Below are 18,496 nucleotides of genomic sequence, written 5' to 3' on the forward strand. Positions count from 1 at the left end.
AAAAAAAAGATTCTTCAGCTCAGAAACATGCGAGGTGAAAACGGGTCATCAGCATCTCGGGAATAAAGCCGAGCAGACCAAGTCTGAGCGGCGCTTCGCTCAGACCAGCAGGGAAGAAGTGATAAACACTCATTCAGCCACTAAGGCAGGGCGGTCACATTATACATATTCTAAAGTGCAGCCGTCACAACAGAAAACCTGCTTTTCCCTTCTCTATGTAAACTACAAAACTCCATACACGACCAAAAACATCTTTTCAATATGAACACACACCAAATGCGTGTGCTGCTCGGATTAAGACGCAATACCATCCTCCATCATCGAGCCAATCAATAAAGCTGTTACAGACTGATCACGTAGCAGAACATCCATCTGTAGTGTAACGTGCATAAGACCTGTGCTGTGATCAAAGAGTCTTCAGTCATCACTTAATGTCCGCCTCTTATCTCTTGTCCACTACTAACAAACATGGAGTCTGCACCTGCAACCTCTCCAGTCCACAGACGAGACAGGACTGAGCTCTGAAAGTGTCAGGTGTGGACGACCACATCATGTGTGAAGATTAAATCTTCCACAATTGACGATGTAAAGAAAGACGAGAAACGTCAGCTTTTATCACTTTAACATGAACTCAAAGGGGCCAAGTGATTAGGATTAAGACACGCACCAGATTCAAATGTTTTTCATGGTTGAATACCGGCAGCGGACCACGATTGCATGTAACCCCGACCTGATGTCTCCAGTCAGGATCTTCACTGTAAACTCTTCAACAATAAAGGCAGAATGGACGTTTCACAACACAGCACAGATCCTACACACACTCACACGTTGGTCGTCACGCGTCATCTCTCTTCACAATCTAAACCTGTGAGCTACAGAATGTAACACTCTTATTGAATATATCCTACAAAAAAAAATCATTTTAAAACACTAAAACACAGCTGGACATTTTCCAAGACCAACTTTCTGTACCACTGTTAACAAACTAACTGCACTAATGTGGAAGAAAATGTGCTTCTTTACATTGAAGCATGGGATTTGTTGTCGAAGGATCATTGGTTACAAACAGACACATATCTCGCTGAGCGCTGATTTCAAAGTCCCGTACAGACTTTTAGGACAGCTACTATCTCGAGTGGAAACTTTGGAATTCACATTTTAGGCACATTCAAATAAAGCTCGTAGAAAAATATTTTTATTCCGTGGAACGTTTTATCGTTTCAGCTTTTAATCTCGTAGAAATGGAGAAAGCAGCCGCACATTATTTGATATAAATTGGTCTCAGGTGACAATCGATTCAAACTCCAGAGTCTACCAGAATTAATAATTATCTTATTTTATATGAACTTCTCCGTTTCACTCAAATCCCAATAACCCTGTAGACAGAGCTGTGTGCTTTACAACACGAGTGAACCAGCTTGAAGTCCTCACACAGCAGAGAGCAGGACTCTGGGCCATGTAGTTCTGATGTCTCATGGTTGCTAATGTTGGCTAATAAATCGTAAACTGAAGTAACTACAACTCAAGTGTAGGCTAGGTACACATTGTGCTGACTCTCTCTTCAGTCCCATTTCTAATCTTCACCCCCCCTCATTTTTAAGAGCCTGTTTGACCCTCAGAACAGAGTTACAAGGGGTACTGTAGTGTGGAAATCTCACCTTAGGAAACGAGACAACCTTTCAAGAGCCTTGAAGCATCATCAGTAGTCGCCTATGGCATTATGTAAACAGACCACTGGAAAGGCATTCTGGGAGATTTCACAATAACGTTTGGTTTGGAGTGTGTCTATGAAGTGTCTCAGCTTGAAGGTCTATGTAGCACATCACCTATTTCACCCTCACAACGATTACTGGGACATCCTACCCTGTGATGTGAATGTAGGGCTAAACGGTAGGGGCATGATTTGTATTGTGACCGAGCATTACTCAGCATCAGCACTGATAAATGCTAAGAAGCAGTTCAAGAGACTGCCATTCATTTAATCTATTAAACACTTATGATGTTCTGCGGTGAGAACTGAAGCAGCATTACCATAATGCTGTTGATGCCAAGTGTCTTTGTGGAGACACTCTAACATATGAGTGCTCCGTGCTCTCGACTCTCACAGTCCACAGGTTTTGTAAAACACATCTGCTGGGAGGGAAACTTTTCTCAAAGGCAAATCAAGCGGTCTGGGCTACATAAGGAAGCACCACTGGTAATTATAGCAGCATGTTGGTTGGTTATCTTTGCCTTTAATTCCCCGTGACAGGGTGCTGGGTCATCTTTAATACATATTATTTTGAGGAATCAAAAGGAAATAAAAAAACAAAACAAACAAAAAACAAAAAAAAAACAGAAATTTAAAAGTGTCTGCTTCTCCAACAAAAAATCACCTAGAAGTACAAAGTAGGCTGACCCTGAATCATGCAGCTTCTTTCTGGACAGTAAACCTGCCTCCAAAGACGCAAAACTAGACCATTTTTATTTTCTCAAGACTGCACAATTTATAACATTCCTGTTGAATTAGCGTTTCATTAGACTCAATACGAGTTCATGCTATTAGCATAGTTTCTGGAACAATCTAGAAGCACTCAAGGATCATATAAGTTGTCCCTGTAAGTTGTCCCTACTATAAACAACTGCTGCAGTCGACCTTCAGCTCACGTCTGTGTAGGTTCTCAGACATCCAGGTCAAGGTCAATTTGAGGCCCGATCCAAAGGCAACTGGACTGATTGAACGCCTTGAAGACGTTTCACCCCTCGTCCTCTGAAAGGCTTCTTCAGCTCTAAACGGTCTGGTGGACGGAGCCAGAAATGTAAGACTCTGTGGATCATTGGCATCGATCAAGGATGACCCACATCAGTCTGGATTGCTTGCCTTTGGATCAAGATCTGAATTTAGCTCATGTGGGTACTACAGTGTGAAAGTGTCCAGCTCTGGAGAAAGTAACAATTACTAAAACAGCAACAGCAGGACTGTCTGATTGCTTATCGACCAACACCAACCTGAGCTGTTTTTGAATAACTTATTACACGACGGAGAAACAGCAGAGCGTGTACTGCAAAGGAACAACACACCAGCTCTATAGACCCTTGTTTATATTCCACCAAGTCATGTAAAAGTGGACTTGGCTAGAAGACATGTTATACTGTCGAAAGCTACTTTTTTTTCATTTGGAAAATGCAGTTTAAATTTGTACTCAAGCATCACTTTTTTTCCTGACTTCACATCTACAGTACAGTCTGACCATTTTCAACATGCATATAGAAGTTCTAACTTCTTGGGCGCTGGAAGCATAGTGGTTATTGTGCACGCCCCCCATGTTTGGAGGCTCTAGTCCTCTGAGCGGGAGGCCCAGGTTTAAATCCATCCTGCTCTATCCACCGTCCTATCTCAACAAAGTCCCAAAATATATCTTAGATTATCATTGTAACCTCTTTATGTTCCCGTTCAGTGCTAAAGTCAAAACGCCACACAGGGCACTTAGCCACAGAGCCAGTGAGTAAACATTGTTTTTACCACCTGACATGAGTCACCACACCAAAACCATTTCTCCCTGAAACCAGCCTGAGGAGCCACCAGAGGATTTAATCCTGCTGTACCATAGTGACATTCTCATTAACACGTACATAACTCAAATATTTCAACAAACTGTCAAGCACATCTCTGTGTTCTTAACACTAGATATTCAATAAGACTTTTTCTCTGCAACTCTTATGAGGGAAGATTTGTATGTCCTTATAACACAACCTGAATATATGATATATACTGACATATACACACATACTTTGTGTTTGTTCTGCGCTCGGAGTCCGTCTACTCATCGAAAACAATCGGACATGGTGCAATAAATCACCACCTACAATAAGCCCTTCCAGAGAGGGGCGTGGTCAGACACAGCTCATTTACATTTAAAGCTACAGAAACAGCCTGTTCTGAGCAGGGCTGAAATAGAGTGGTTTATAGACACAATCAAATACAGGCCCATTGGGGAGTTCTGAGACTTATTTGATCTGGTTTAAAAGGAAGATAATGTGTGACCTTAAAAGCACTAGAAGGTTGTGCAATGATAAGAGTAATGCACAGACTGGAAGCAGCAGAAATTAAGTCTTCAGTTCAAACTCTGCATGATGAACTGCATGTACTGCAGGAAACCAGAGATAACATGCAGAACTTTAAACTACACACATTATTCATTGAAAATGATCAGCATGTTTATGGGGAGATAAATGTCGTTGTATTTTCATAATGAAAACGGTGCCGAGGTTTAAACCCAGCTTTAGGACTTTACTGCACTGTTTGGTACAAGTAACCTCTTTTATAGGCGCTTAGAGGATAGAAGGTGGCAACGACAAACTTTCCATCAAAGGTGCGGCCTGTCAGCAGCCTCTGAGCCTCTTTGGAGTCACTGGAGTTGGCGTACTCGACAAAGACCTGGTGGACACAAAAGGACATGCAGGTGAGCGAGTGGGTAAATGACTCCATGTGGGCATAAAAGGCTTGGGCAATTTTCCAACAGTGTTTTAATACAACATGACTTTAAATGAGAAGTGACTGGTCTATAAGACTCAGTCGGATTTTTTGAGGTCACCCACAGAGAAAATAGGTATAATGTGATGATTTCTATTCTGTTCAGCAAAGTCTGCCCAGTGCAGTTTCTGTTCAGTCTGTTTTCACTTGATGGAGTTTGCACTCCTACTTTCTACAATACTGTAGTGGATCTCTCAGCCTATGATGAGACATGTGATGTACAGACCCCCCCCCCCCCCCCCCCAAAAAAAAAATGTTTTATTGCACATAATACTATAATACTATATACACATATCTCATCATAATATGATGAGACATGTGATGTCACGTCTCATCCCTCCCCCCACAAAATGTTTTATTGCACATAATACACAACTCTAGCAGTGTGTAAAAAAGAGGTGATGTCTTCAGCGTAAAGGAAGTGTTTACAATGAGTTCTGGGCACACAGTCTAACCTGTCCTTTTCCTGGGTTCTCTTTGGGAATGAGCAGAGAAACCACAGAGCCGTACTTCTGACACTCCTCCTTCATGTCCTCTAGGATGTCTGCACAAAAATAACGACACAAGAAAATGTACTCACAGTACTTAAAACCTTGTGAACTTTAATGATATGAAAAAAAAAACAATCTGAAGAGGTACCCTCATACTCCTCATCGTTGTGCAGATGGCTGTCCTCGATCAGGTTTAGCAGACGCAGAACAGGAGAGGGCAGCAGGACCATGTCCTCAATGTGAGGAGCTGACACACACACACACACACACACACACACACACACACAGATACATTTTGTAATCACTGAGAAGGGCAATCATCTCGGTGGAGGTTGCAAATATTGACACATACCAAAAGGGATACTGAAGAATGGGCTCAGCAGGGCAGTTTCAGCCGTGCATCTTTGCTTTGGGTTGTTGAGGAGCATGCTGAAGACGCAGAGTAAAAAAAGGTCAGAACATGAAATAAAACAATGTAGTCATATTATAACAATGTGGATTGCATTGGTTTGTGAACCATTGTACCTTTTGATAAGGTCTCTGAGGTGATAGACGGGGATGGCCGGACACACCACACTGTTGCTGGCAAAAAAATGGTCAACAATGGCCGCATAGTTATCCTAAAGGAGAAGAGAGTAGATTTAACATTTGATAATATGTCTTGTTTATTTACAGTTTCTTTTTTTCCTCACCGATAACAGTTCATTCAAAACTTGTGAAACTACTTTGAACTTCTTGAAATTAAGTCCTTCAGTTTTTTTCTTTTACTTTCTCTTGAGGTCTGTTTCAAATAAATACATCTTCTTCTTTAGACGCACTCTAAGTTGTTCTACTCTTGATCCAGTAGATGTCACCCTTGAGCACCAGCATTAAACAAAAATAAACTGCTGTTTAGCGACACCTCAGCCATACTGAAACCTCCAAACAAAATTGTTCTTGGCAATTGACAAGGAATGACCGTGATCTAAAAACGCTAACGTAACATCCAAAAAAGCAGAGAGCATCATCTTTTTCTTTTCTCGAGTAATTGGCTAAAACAGCTTGATATCGAGATGTAAACATGATGTAATCAATCATGACTCAAAGAGATGATTACACTGTATTTATGTGTCTATGCCGAGAACAGCTGTGGTCACACCTTCCACTCCTTGGAGCGGACGGTGTCTTTGAGTTTGATTCCTGAGAACATCTCCAACAGGATGATACCGAGGCTCCACATGTCGACGGCGGACGAGCAGCCTGAGTCCCCCTCCATCTCCACCCCAGCCTGAGCGAGGTTGTTCTGAAGCTCCGCCTCTGGAGCGCGATACCCGTCTGTTTGAATGTACTTGACATCCTGGAGGAGGCGAGGTGGACGGAGAGTTAGAAACACAACAGTTCGATAAGCTTTCACTGCCTTCCAAACCCTCAGACACACCCACCTGGTTCCCCTCTTTGAAGCTGAGGCCGAAGTCGATGAGCTTGAAGCACTCATCGTCAGCGCTCCAGAGGATGTTGCGGGGCTTGAGGTCAGCATGGACGTAGCCTTCCCTGTGAAGGAAGGCAAGGGCCTCGAGGATGTCTCTGGCGCAGTGCTGGACGAGCCACATGGAGTGGCCCTGCTGGGACCTGTATAAAAAAAAAAAAAAAAAAAAACATCACACTGATTTTAACTGAAGCTCAAGCTACCCTGTGTTTTGTTGCAGGGGTCAGTCTGCTTCTCTTCTCAGCTCCACCTCTTTTCCTGGGTGTTTCCCATTTCTCCTCTCCTCATCCACGATCACAGAGACCTTTACTGATTTCTGTTAAAAGGACGGCTAAATAAACGTGTACAGTACTACACAATGGTCTGTCTGTGTGCTGACAGGGTTACATTCTGGTGCGCAGAATTAAAGGGTAGATGTCTTGATTAAGAGGGTTACATCGAAGCTGTGGATCAAACCCCTGACTTTAGAGATGACCGACTCTACCACCTGAGCCACAGCCGCTCCTGTTAGCAGGGGAAAAGGATACAGCTATATTTGTTGTTGGGACTCCTGTGATAGAATTACCTCACAAATTACCAGAAAATAACATTTTCATAAAATAAAATATAGCTATCTATCCAAATGGCTCCAATGTGTTCATCTGTCTGCACGTCACCCTCACTACTCTGTTTGTTTCAAACTGTCAACAAAAACTGACCTCCAGCGTCCCGGGGACACAAAGTGAATTTGGTGGTTTACATTATTAGGGTCGTTCACGACTCTTCAGTTAATCAGCTATTGTGAAGTATCATTGAATGAATGTCACTATATCAGTTACCCTGTGATTCCCTCGTCAGTCATACTACATGTGAAGTATGAAGTCTCTGACCTCCCATCCTGAGTGCCACTGTTGCCTCTGACCAGCAGCTCGGACACGCTGACATCCAGGAGCTCCAGAAGAAGACAGCGGGTCGCGACACCCGTACAGCTGTGGTTGGTGAACACGCCGTACAGCGTCACTACACAGGGAGAACACATCAGTCAGAAGACATGTTATACTCTGAACTGTCTCTGAACACATTTAGAAACCTGCTGTAACCAACACTTGGCCGCAGCCTTTGTCAAGCCAGAGTGTTTAAGAAAGTTATTTATAAGAAGGCTCGACAGAAAAGTCTCCCGTGTGTTTGCCACCGAAGAGCAAGTTTTGTTTAATGTGATCGATTATCAAGACACCCGAACAAACAGGGTGAGTAGGTGTTGGTATGAATTTCTATGAATTCGTTTAGTTTGGTTTGGTTTGAACTTAATTGTAGGAAACCTGTGGACCCCCCTTGGTCCCTTTAACCTATTCTTTAAATCTGTATACCATCTAAAAGCAACTGATTCTAGGTTTGAGTAACTGTAATCAACATCTCACAGAAACAGAGTAAGGCTACAACAGCTGTCTGTAGTAAAAGAAGATTTGCTCAGAATGTATGTTTGACATTTACGAGTCAAAGGGATGTCTTCTTCAAGCCTGATAAAGATGTACTCAGTATAAGATGTACCTTTTAACAGCATATAAACAAGTGTATTCACAGAACAAATGTCAATGTATGACTGTCTTGACCTCAGCCGAAATAAGCCGTAAAGTAATCCACAGTCTGTTCTGCGATTTCTTCATTGAATTTATACATTAGATACAGCTAGAAACCTAACAGGAGGTTTGGTCTTATTCTGGCCCAAAAGATTACATCACCACCCCCTCACACATATAGTTCATTTCTTTGTGTTCATTTGTTATGATTTAGATTGTTTCACTTGTTTTTAAAAGAGGGTTTAAGTTTAAATAAGCTTTGGGGTTCACAGGAAACAACAACACAGTTTAAAGGCTGGGAGATATCATGTATGTACCGATGTTTTTATGGCCCTGGATGTCTTCCAGCACGGACCTCTCCTTGTGATACCCGTAGTCTCCTCCCTGAGTGTCGGCCTGAAACTCCTTGACAGCGGCTGTGGAGGCTGAGCCCGAGCTGACCCTGTACACAGAGGCCGAGACTCCCTGGCCGAGCCGGGACTGGACGCTCCACATCTCACCGAAGATCTCGAACAACACGGGCTTCATGTTCTGGTCCACGCTGCCGGGACGCGGAGCCTGGACCTTGTTAGCGCTCGGCTCGGAGGTTCCGCAGTGAGCCATTGGAGGAGCGGAGAGGAGAGGAAGAGGAGGAGGAGGAGGAGGAGGAGGAGGAGGAGGAGGAGAGGAGGCAGCTAGTTGACAGGTGGGAGCAGCTGCAGCACCATGCTGATCTGTCAGCGCCACATAAACACTACCTGGACGAGTCAACAACAGCGAGCAGACGACCCAGCCGCGTTAGATATACACACAGAGCTATACCTTTGCATATTAGACCCACGTTTATACACTTAAATGAATTCACAGGGATCACCAGAGAGGAAACAATAGCTAATTTAACGGGTTTAAAAGACTAAACTAACCAGTCTGCGCAGAAAAGCATTCAACTTCCGTCACACGCACCAGTTCCTATCACGGCATTTTGTGTCGCATGTTACACTGAGAAGGTATACAGCTTTCTGGTGAAGTAAAGTTTCTCCTAACTTGTCACCTAGGTTGTTGATATAATCTCACTTCCGTTTCTGCGCTCCTCCCCGTACGAATACAATGTACTGTGTCCTGTTGACTGCCCCCTGCTGGTCAGGAGTGTCCACACATATGATTGCGCATATCTACAGTATATAGGTATACAGTATGTTATAGAGGTGGCCCCTACAAACAGCGTTCATCCCCATCATGTAGTAAATAGTCTGACACCAAAACGTTTTTTTTTAACGCAAGTTACATTATAAAAGTGTCTCTCCCCCATATTTAGGGCTAGACAAGTATCATTCAGAGAGTGCGGTCAGATACAGTACGTCACTTAGGGGGGTTTCCTTCTGTCATTGCACATTTTAAGCCATTGATGTGGTATGAAGTTGATCTGCTCTTGGGGGGACCCTACCAGCCTGGGGCCCCAAGCAGACATGTAGACTGGCAACAATGCTGCTTATTTAGAAACTCCGCTGCTGAAAGGACAAAGGACCTCGGATATCTGTTTGATTTGGCCCTCCTAACATAATTGAACCTCCTCTCGGAGGGCAGAAGTCTAAACTCTGCATTCTGAGGGTTCTGAGGGTAAATGTGACCTTTTTATTATATTTTCCTGTCTGTTTTTGTTAACAGTGCTGAGGTTAACAAACAGATCATTGCAACAGTTCACATGGAGTCAATAAAACATTTTAAAAGATTTGTCGACATTACAATTCCTCAGGTTTCTTGAGAAGAATCAGAATAAGAATTGTTTTTTCTTTATTTTCCAAGTACACTTACATATACAGTACAAAGAATACTTCTTGGCGTATTGGTGCAAAAACCAGTTAATATGGGAAATAAGGCTAACAGTCTCTGATTGACAATATTGCAGATGGTGATTGCATCAAAGGTATTTTTTTTTACATGTGTTTTATCAAGGATGGTACCTAAGTAGAAACTATGCATACAGACTGATAATTAATAAGGAGTTGTATTGGATTTGTGGCAATTTAAATCAAAATTCACAGGGATATATTTCTTTTTTTCCTACATTGTATATTTTCTCCTTTTGCTCCAGAAAAGAGGTTCCTCTTTTCAGGATTTGAACTTTAGATGAGTTAACATTAAGAGTCATGACTCGCCTGATGTGAAGTGCTCTGTCATGCATTTTACTCTGCTATACAAAATAAAATAAAAAAACGCTGTATCAACAATAAACACAAAATAAGCAAAGATTAACATGTAGAAGGTTAAAAAATGAAAGTAGTGAAGTGGTGAGTAGTGCAAAAGATGCTGAAGTAAGGGAGGGCTGAAATGGTCAACCGGAAATGGAGGCATAACCATCCCGGAAAGGGAAACGTCACCGACGTGAGGTGGTGTTTTTGAACACTGTGCAGAAAACAGCAGCCTTTCACATTTGCATATTCGTGCTGCTCAGCTGAAGAGAAGAAAGACGCAGGTTTTCAAACTTCTTGGATAACAGTAAGTGTTTGAGGGGCTGACATCGTAAATTTTTTAGTTAATTATCCAAACACTGAGCGGAACCGAGCATGCAGCCATTCAGGGTCCAGATTCTCCTCCGTCGTTTGTGTTTCGACACCGGCAGGAGGAGGGTGAGTGTCCCGGGACTATAAATGGCTTTTCTTCAGTCAGTTTGTCATTTCCAGGTGAAGCTAAAGCTAGCTAGCTGTTATGAATTGGTGTTTTTATTTTAACCAAACCGGCTGTCACCGTAGACATGTAAACAAGTCTGTATAACAACAGGAGCCTGTCTAATGATACATGGTAGATATTAATGCTGGTGTTATACCGTGGACAGGATTTATTTTGATTTGGGTTGTCTAAGTGGATCACTCTCAGTTGACTCCACAGAGTCTTCAGACATGTCAGGAAAAAGCTTATGAATGTTTTATATTCTCAGTGGTGTCAGGAACCATGAGTGCTGAACATGGCTTCACAATGTCTCTTCAGATTTAGTGCTGTGATGAAGTGCAGCAGAGATGTGACAGAACCAAAGGAGAGAAGCTTTTTACGGAGATTTAATGGGGATCAGAAGCCGAAAATAAAGCTGTATATCACATCTCTGCCACCATACTCTGCTTATTCATTTGCACATAAAATCTTTATTATTTATAGTTATAATACATTACACTTCTAAAGCGCTTTCCGAGTACTCATGCTAGACAACAAAGAAGAAATAGTCTAAAAGAAGAAGGAGGATGATGATGAAGTTTGTTGGAGGTTCTAGGTGATATTGGAGAGGAGAGTTTTTAAGGATTTCTTGCAGGTGAGGGGAAGTCAAATCAAAAGGTTGCAGCAGTCGTTTTATGTCATGATCGAGCTGTCCAACACCTCAGATATGCGTCTTGGTGGTAAAACTACGTTTCAAATATTGCATCAGTATAAGATTTAAGTGTGAAGATTTAACAAAGGAAGTGAGTTGCCCTGGCTTTTCTTCTCATCATTGTCAATTTGACAGTGTTGTCGTGTAGCTGCTTTAAGTGCAAGAAACTAGCACTCACGGCTGAAGATGAAGGCGTGAAGGATTTTCTCTATCACGACAAGGACAAGAACCCTGAAAGTCGTGCTTTTGTTTCCAGTGGCTGATGATTGATTTGACTGTTTGAACTCAGATCTGTGAACACCAAAAACAAAGACTTTTCTAACTTAGCTTTTAGTCGTCTCTACTTTTTTGAAAGACAAACATTACATTTTTAGTATTTGTTGCCACATGCAGAGATTCCTCTCATATATATATACATCAATATTTTTACAACTGAAAGAAATCCTTCCATCTCCCTTTAGATGATAGATAGATAGATAGATACTTTATTGATCCCGAGGGAAATTCAAGGCAAATTAAGGCAAATTAAGAACATGTGGTAAAGTTACAGCGTTTTACTCTTCTTATAAAAAGATCAGCCTCCTGACTTTGAGGGAAATGCAAGTCAGCACTTCCTTCTTCCTTTGTCGGTCAGGCCTGGCTCACTGGATGGTGCTCAAAGAGAAATCCTTATTCAAACAACTTTAAACCAGGATAAGAAGGACTGGTGTCACTGTGAGTGAACCTTTGTAACTACAGAAACATATTTTACAAACTTACTGGTTATTTAAATAGTGTATTTAACTGTTACGTCTGATGTCTCCTGAACTCTTTAGCTGCAGCTATAAAGTTTAAACATTGACTCTTCAATGAAGTGAACGCGTCCTCAGTATGTCTAAGACGTGCCGCTTTAGGATTTGACAGTGTTCATGTTAAAGCTCTTTATATTGGTTGTTTGCACATTTTCTGCTCATCGTATTGTTTCTAAGTAAGTTGGCTACACCGGCCTTCAGGTGTTCTCTGGTCTCCTAAAGTCTGCCTGGTTTGATAAAACTAGAGAGGAGAAGATCTCCATGAGAACAATCTGTTGAACTGCAGCTTAAAATCTAATGCTGTTTATGGATACACAAGTGGTTGTAAACGTGTGTCTTCATGTATCTAGATAAAATGCATTCAGGATATGAATCATCACACTTCTGTGCCTCTTCCAGATCCTGCTGATGTGTTCACTTTACAGTCGGTGACTTTAGAGATGATTTCTTCTGTTACTCTACACAGGACAGCTTCTGTGGCTTCTCGTCACTCTTCATAGTTTATTAAAAGCCACATGTTCTCCTGTATCCTTGATCCTGTATTTGATCATATCTATAATATAGCGTGATTTTAAAAGTAGCATTCTCTCTGGGCTTTGTCTGCACCCAGCCCCTCCCCTCTGTGATTCCTTCAAGCCACGCCCCTCGCATTACATGCACTAGCACCATTGGTCCAGAAGCTGATTACAGTTCATGCTTTGAGTGTGGGCTCATGCATGCGTGGAGTAGAGAACGAGCAGGGAGACAGGAAGGCGTGATTGGTTCATAAAGTGTGTACCGAGGGCAGACATTGGTTGAAGTTGAACTGCTTCAGGTAAAGGATTTTCACGTGAATTATTAATTACTTTCAGGACTTAAAGACAATTTCAAGCAAAATCTTGAAAAGTGTATCTGGAGGAAATGACTAACCCTGCCTTTAAGTCTAATAACAGTATTTTTCTCTTATTCACAACTTTTTTTGGCACTGCAGCTTTAAACACCAGAGGGTAGTTCCCCTCACTGACTGAATCCGACTCTCCTTTCTCCTTTTCAGGTTTTCCTGAGAGGCATGAATGACTTTGCAGTTCTCAACACGGGGCGAAAGATGCCCCTCCTTGGACTGGGGACATGGAAGAGTGAACCAGGAAAGGTAATTATGCAATGAAAGCCTTTTGAACGAAATAAATCCTGAATAAAAACAGCGCATCTCTAAAGGATTTTTGTCCTCTACATGAATGTCATCGTAAGAAAAGCAATCATGCCTTCTGCTGTCTGGTTCTTTATTCCTTCATGTTTAGTATGAATGTTGAAATGTCTACTCAAATGAAAGCTGCACTGATTATTTTTCTTACATTCTCCCTGTCGAGTGTGTGATCATGTAAACAGGTTAGTGGTTTGGAGTTCATTCGATAAACTTCCAGCGATGATATTTAGCAACCAAATGAGTGTTTTCTCTTGTTTTCAGGACAAATAATCAATAATAATATTCGTAGAAGGTTGAATGTGAATTCGCTGGTCTGTAAATAAATGGTCAAGTCTTTAAGTTTGCAACCTTTTGAGTCGTTGTTACATTTTAAAGATTGTCCTTTTCGCCTCTTTTTACCCCCTCTCTTAGGTCAAACAGGCAGTTATCTGGGCCTTGGATTCTGGTTATCGCCACATTGACTGTGCATCCATTTATGGAAATGAGGTTGAGATAGGAGAAGCTCTACAGGAGACACTCGGCCCCAGCAAGGTAAAACTGCTTCTTTTATTTTTTCTTTTGGGGCGGCAGTAGCTCAGTCTGCAGGGAGACAGAGGGTCACCTGTTCAATTCGGGAAATTGGCCTGGTGGTTGGAGAGGGGCCAGTCCACTTCCTGAGCACTGCCGCGGTGCCCTTGAGCAAGGCACCGAACCCCAAAAAAACCTCTCCATTAGTTTGTGTGTATTTCAGCCTGTGTGTGTGTTAATGTGCATTAAAGATTGAATTTCCCCTTGCGGTATTTATAAAGTATGTATACGTTTTTATTATACAGTGCCTTTATTGTAGAGAAAGGAGCACAGACTGGATTGGAACCCGGGTTGTCCACCTGGATGTCAGTGACCTCCATGAGGTGCATGCACCACAACTGTGAATCCCTGCCCCTGCTTCATCACATATATATATATATATATATATATATATATATATATTTTATCCAAACTTAAACTGTCTGGTCCTTAATGCAAAATGACAGAAGACATTTAGGAAGTTGGTAGATTTCTGTCTGTCAGGTTTCTTTCCAGTCTAAACTTTATTGTTCTAGGGGGGCTGTATAGCCTAATTAGTTATGTTGCACACTCCATGTACAGAGGCAGGAGTCCAGTGGCCATGGGTTTGTATGGTGGGCTCTTTGCTGCATGTCACCCTCCCCCCTCCTCTCACAGGGTCTCTCATCAGCTGTCCTTTCCAACAAAGGCAACCAAGCCCCAAAACAGGCCTAAAAAACCCCCAGCTTAATTGCTCAATGAAATGTAACCCACTACATCCAACATGTTGTCTTTTCTCTAGGCCCTGAGGCGAGAAGACGTGTTCATTACATCCAAAGTGTGGAACACCCAACATCACCCTGAAGATGTGGAGCCGGCCCTCCTGAAGACTCTGAAGGACCTGAAGCTGGAGTACCTGGACCTCTACCTCATCCACTGGCCCTACGCCTTCCAGTGAGCGACACCTCCATCGATGTCTAACATTCCACAACAACCAACATACTGTTCATGGATGTAATGCTGTTGTTTACTTCCGCCCATCTTTTGTTACCTCTAAACTTTTCTATGTGGCTTCCGCTCCCTTTTTCCTAGACGAGGAGACGTCGCTTTCCCCAAGAATGAGGATGGCACCTTGCTGTATGACAACATAGACTACAAGCAGACCTGGGCTGCCATGGAGAAGCTGGTTGAGAAGGGTCTTGTCCGATCCATTGGCCTGTCTAACTTTAACCGTTGTCAGATTGATGATGTCCTGTCCGTGGCCAGCATCAAACCCACTGTCTTACAGGTACACGCCGTTTTTATTCAGCAGCGATCCAAACAGGTGAGCTGTGAGAAGTTGTTTCGGAGTACTTTGGTTGATGCTGGCGTCTGTGTGTTTCGGTCTGGCAGGTAGAGGGCCACCCTTACCTGGCGCAGGTCGAGCTGCTGGCTCACTGCCGGGACCAGGGCCTGGTGATGACGGCCTACAGCCCTCTGGGTTCTCCTGACCGGGCCTGGAAACATCCTGATGAACCTGTTCTGCTTCAGGAGCCTGTGCTAGCCTCACTAGCAGAGAAATATAAAAAATCCCCAGCCCAGATAATCCTGAGGTGATTTTACTCTTCAGATGACTCATCAGATTGTATCTTAGTGTCTAAATAGGGATGCTTTTAGGATCTTAGGGTGCACTCGTTCTAAGCTCTATTGCCACATACCTTACTAAAGCTCCAGGACGAGTGGGGTCCTCTGAGCACGGGGCACGCGTAACAACACAGAGAACATGTGATCTACTTTACTGAATTAGTGGCTTATTATGAGTCATTCCAGTCACAGTAAGCTTTTAGTCTTTTAAAGTTTTATTGAAGACAGACAGTCAATGTTCCAAGTGCCTCTGTCTCCCTTTACAAACATGCTGAAAAGTTAGTTTTTTTCACTTTTTATAAAAAAGTCCAGCCTCCTGACTTTGGGACTTCGAGCGCGGTCACACTGGTCCTCCGTACCGTGCTGTACTCAAGCACGTTTCCCCCCCCCATGCTGTGCCATTCGCCCACTGGTTAGCATCGTCCGCAGTCACACTGCATCAGGACTAACCTTTACCTCTACCTACCAAGATTACCTCTTGCACAGGTATGCTTTATGTTATCATGAAGCGTCCTTAGTTTACAAATAGATGGACTCTCTGGAGAGAGACAGAGAGAGAGAGAGAGAGAGAGAGAGAGAGAGGCACAGTTGAGTCTGCGTACACACATCAGAGAACAACAGAGAAAAGTGCAATTTTGTGACTTTTTTTGAGTCATGTCAGTCAGGTACAGCCCTAAAATTTTGGATTTCTCCATATTGAAGGCCTGCATGCTTGTGCTCATGCATCAAGTGTACCGTGACCAAGCACACCTCTCCGAAGTGTGCTAAAGACAAGGAAGTGTACCGTACATGAGCACTGTACAGAGTGGTCACACTGTCCAAACAAAGTGGACTTTAGGGTTGACGTGCTTGGGCACGTTATGGATTGCCAGTGTGACCGTAGCCTTAAAGGTGAGTCTTAAACATTATGTTTAGAAAAGTTTTCAATATGATATCCTAAAGAATGCAAGCCTTTTGGCTTGTTGTAGTAAGCAGATAGATAGATAGATACTTTATTGATCCTGAGGGAAATCAATAAAGTAGCGATCTATCTAACAAACTCCCCTCTGACTGATTGTAGCATTCCAAAAATGATAAAAGGGGTGGGACATATCTGAGAACAAAGTCGAATGAAGAAGAAATTACGAGAGAGCAAATCACCCGACCAATCAGACTTCCAGACTGGCTTAATCTGACAGACAGGGAACCCTGCTGTTTTTTGTTTTGTTTTTCTCTTGTGGGGGATTCTGAGCATTAGAAGTACAAGCAGATGAGAGAGGCTGCATGGAGCAGCAGTACATGAGAACAGACTGTAAAGTTTTGAGATTTCTTCATTAGGTTTGATTAACATGTTGTTTCAGATGATAGATGTATTAATACTTTAAAATTAAATGAATTATTAAAATAAAGACAGGATAAAGGATCTTTAACAGTCATTCCCACAGAGAGCAGAGCCCTGATATGTTTTCAATTCAAGTACAAAATGTCGTACCTGCACATGCTGAGCTCAGTCACATTTCTCTAAATGAAGGTGGTCCTCTTGAAGATCTTTGTTGGTGTCAGTCCCTAAAAAGCCAGCGTCAGTCTAACCAGTAACAACAGTGATCTTATAGTTTGTCGTATTTGCAGGTGGCAGACACAAAGAGGAGTGGTAACCATCCCTAAGAGCGTTACGGAGTCCCGCATCAAAGAGAATCTGCAGGTAGAGTAAACTTGACGTCATCGCAGATCATTTCTAAACCATGAGGATTTTTCTTGTCTGTTTTTACGGGGTCTTGAAATTATGGAAATCAAATCAAGTTCATGCATGTTTTGCATTTTGTGGTACGACTTGATGGACTGTAGCAAGTTACTTTGCCAGGTGTTGACATGATGTTATTTTTTTTTTCAGGTGTTTGACTTCACCCTTGAAGCAGAGGAAATGAAAAGTGTAACGGCACTGAACAAAGGGTGGCGCTACATCGTGCCAATGATTGAAGTGAGTAGGCTTTATGCTGGAAACATCATTACCTGTTTAGCTCAATTAATAAAACTTGAAGGTGGAGTCAGTAGCGTTGTTTGTTGCTTGTAAGCAAAATTCAAACTGGGCCCTTCCTTCTGGGCTCATCGCTCCCAGAAGTGCTTACTCTTAACGCACACTCGCCAGCACAAACTAACCACCAGTCTTCTGCACCTGCCAGTCCAACAGAAAGCCAACTCTGTCTCTTCCTTGCTGCTGCATCACCGTCCGCTATATTCGGCGTGAATTGCGTCCAAGTGCTGAATTGCATCTACTCTTAAATTCTGAGTCTCTGCAGAGACTCGGAGCCATTGGCTCTGACACTGAGCATTACATCTATATTTTATTATTTTAGGTAAAAGTTACTGACTCTACCTTTAATAACCATGATCCTCTCATTGTAAAAGAGTAATAAATGGTTCTAATGTTCAGATTGATCAAAGTGTGATTCTTAGAGATGAAAAGTTTCTCAGTGATTACTCTCATAAAGTCATCCCTGAGAAATGTACTAACTTGCTGATTGTTAACTGCAGGTTGAAGGAAAACGTGTTCCCAGGGATGCAGGACATCCTCACTATCCTTTCAACGACCCTTACTGATCACCCGCTCTACAGCCTGAATCTGTGCCTTCAACAACTCTACCCACATCATATATACATGTTCGGATCCCTGCATCACAGTTTGTCCTTAGATCACGTCAAATCAAGCGCTTATCATTAGAATATTTCAAGTTCATGTTGGTGATGGGAATCTGGTATGACTGTATACTCACTTTACGTGTTGATTTTTTTAATAAACATTTTATTACCTCACTGTCTGTTTAGGAAATTGATTGTTACAAACTCAAATTAAATAGTTCTCTGTTTGGCGCACTTACTGTCAAAAATAATAGGGCAACTACTTTACATCAATACGGAGTTTAGGAGCAGTTTGTAAACGTGACATCTAGTGTTTAAAATGAGTACTGCAGTCCAAATTCAAAACATTGGAGAGAGCCGTCTCCTCCCTCAAGTGGATTTATATGCAGGTTGTTG

At 42.4% G+C, this 18,496-nt stretch overlaps 2 protein-coding genes across 7 annotated transcripts; one reads left to right on the forward strand and one right to left on the reverse strand.

Annotated features, from left to right (window-relative positions):
- Window positions 1-2,653: 2,653 nt before the first annotated feature.
- Window positions 2,654-9,106, reverse strand: uhmk1 (U2AF homology motif (UHM) kinase 1). 4 transcript variants are annotated; one of them, XM_079350055.1, is made up of 10 exons: window positions 8,968-9,106; window positions 8,343-8,738; window positions 7,339-7,468; window positions 6,426-6,612; window positions 6,143-6,340; window positions 5,530-5,624; window positions 5,357-5,433; window positions 5,153-5,251; window positions 4,969-5,057; window positions 2,654-4,417 (listed from the first exon to the last, which is right to left on the reverse strand). In XM_079350055.1, the coding sequence occupies exons 2-10, from the start codon at window positions 8,626-8,628 to the stop codon at window positions 4,271-4,273; spliced, it is 1,308 nt and encodes a 435-aa protein (XP_079206181.1). In that variant the 5' UTR covers window positions 8,629-8,738; window positions 8,968-9,106; the 3' UTR covers window positions 2,654-4,270. The 4 variants fall into 4 exon arrangements, with proteins under 4 accessions (XP_079206181.1, XP_079206179.1, XP_079206180.1 ...); XM_079350053.1 differs by having other exon boundaries at window positions 8,343-8,762; XM_079350054.1 differs by having other exon boundaries at window positions 8,928-9,106.
- A 1,231-nt stretch (window positions 9,107-10,337) lies between these two features.
- Window positions 10,338-18,274, forward strand: akr1a1b (aldo-keto reductase family 1, member A1b (aldehyde reductase)). Of its 3 annotated transcripts, none has more exons than XM_079350997.1 (9): window positions 10,338-10,500; window positions 13,187-13,282; window positions 13,748-13,867; window positions 14,664-14,815; window positions 14,954-15,149; window positions 15,254-15,453; window positions 17,093-17,165; window positions 17,355-17,441; window positions 17,996-18,274. In XM_079350997.1, exons 2-9 carry the CDS (start codon window positions 13,202-13,204, stop codon window positions 18,059-18,061), a joined length of 975 nt encoding a protein of 324 aa, XP_079207123.1. In that variant the 5' UTR covers window positions 10,338-10,500; window positions 13,187-13,201; the 3' UTR covers window positions 18,062-18,274. The 3 variants fall into 3 exon arrangements, with proteins under 3 accessions (XP_079207123.1, XP_079207122.1, XP_079207124.1); XM_079350996.1 differs by lacking the exon at window positions 10,338-10,500 and adding an exon at window positions 10,514-10,631; XM_079350998.1 differs by lacking the exon at window positions 10,338-10,500 and adding an exon at window positions 12,863-12,967.
- Window positions 18,275-18,496: the final 222 nt, after the last annotated feature.

The sequence above is a fragment of the Symphodus melops genome (genome assembly GCF_947650265.1).
Source record: "Symphodus melops genome assembly, chromosome: 8".
In the NCBI taxonomy this organism is placed as follows: domain Eukaryota; kingdom Metazoa; phylum Chordata; class Actinopteri; order Labriformes; family Labridae; genus Symphodus; species Symphodus melops.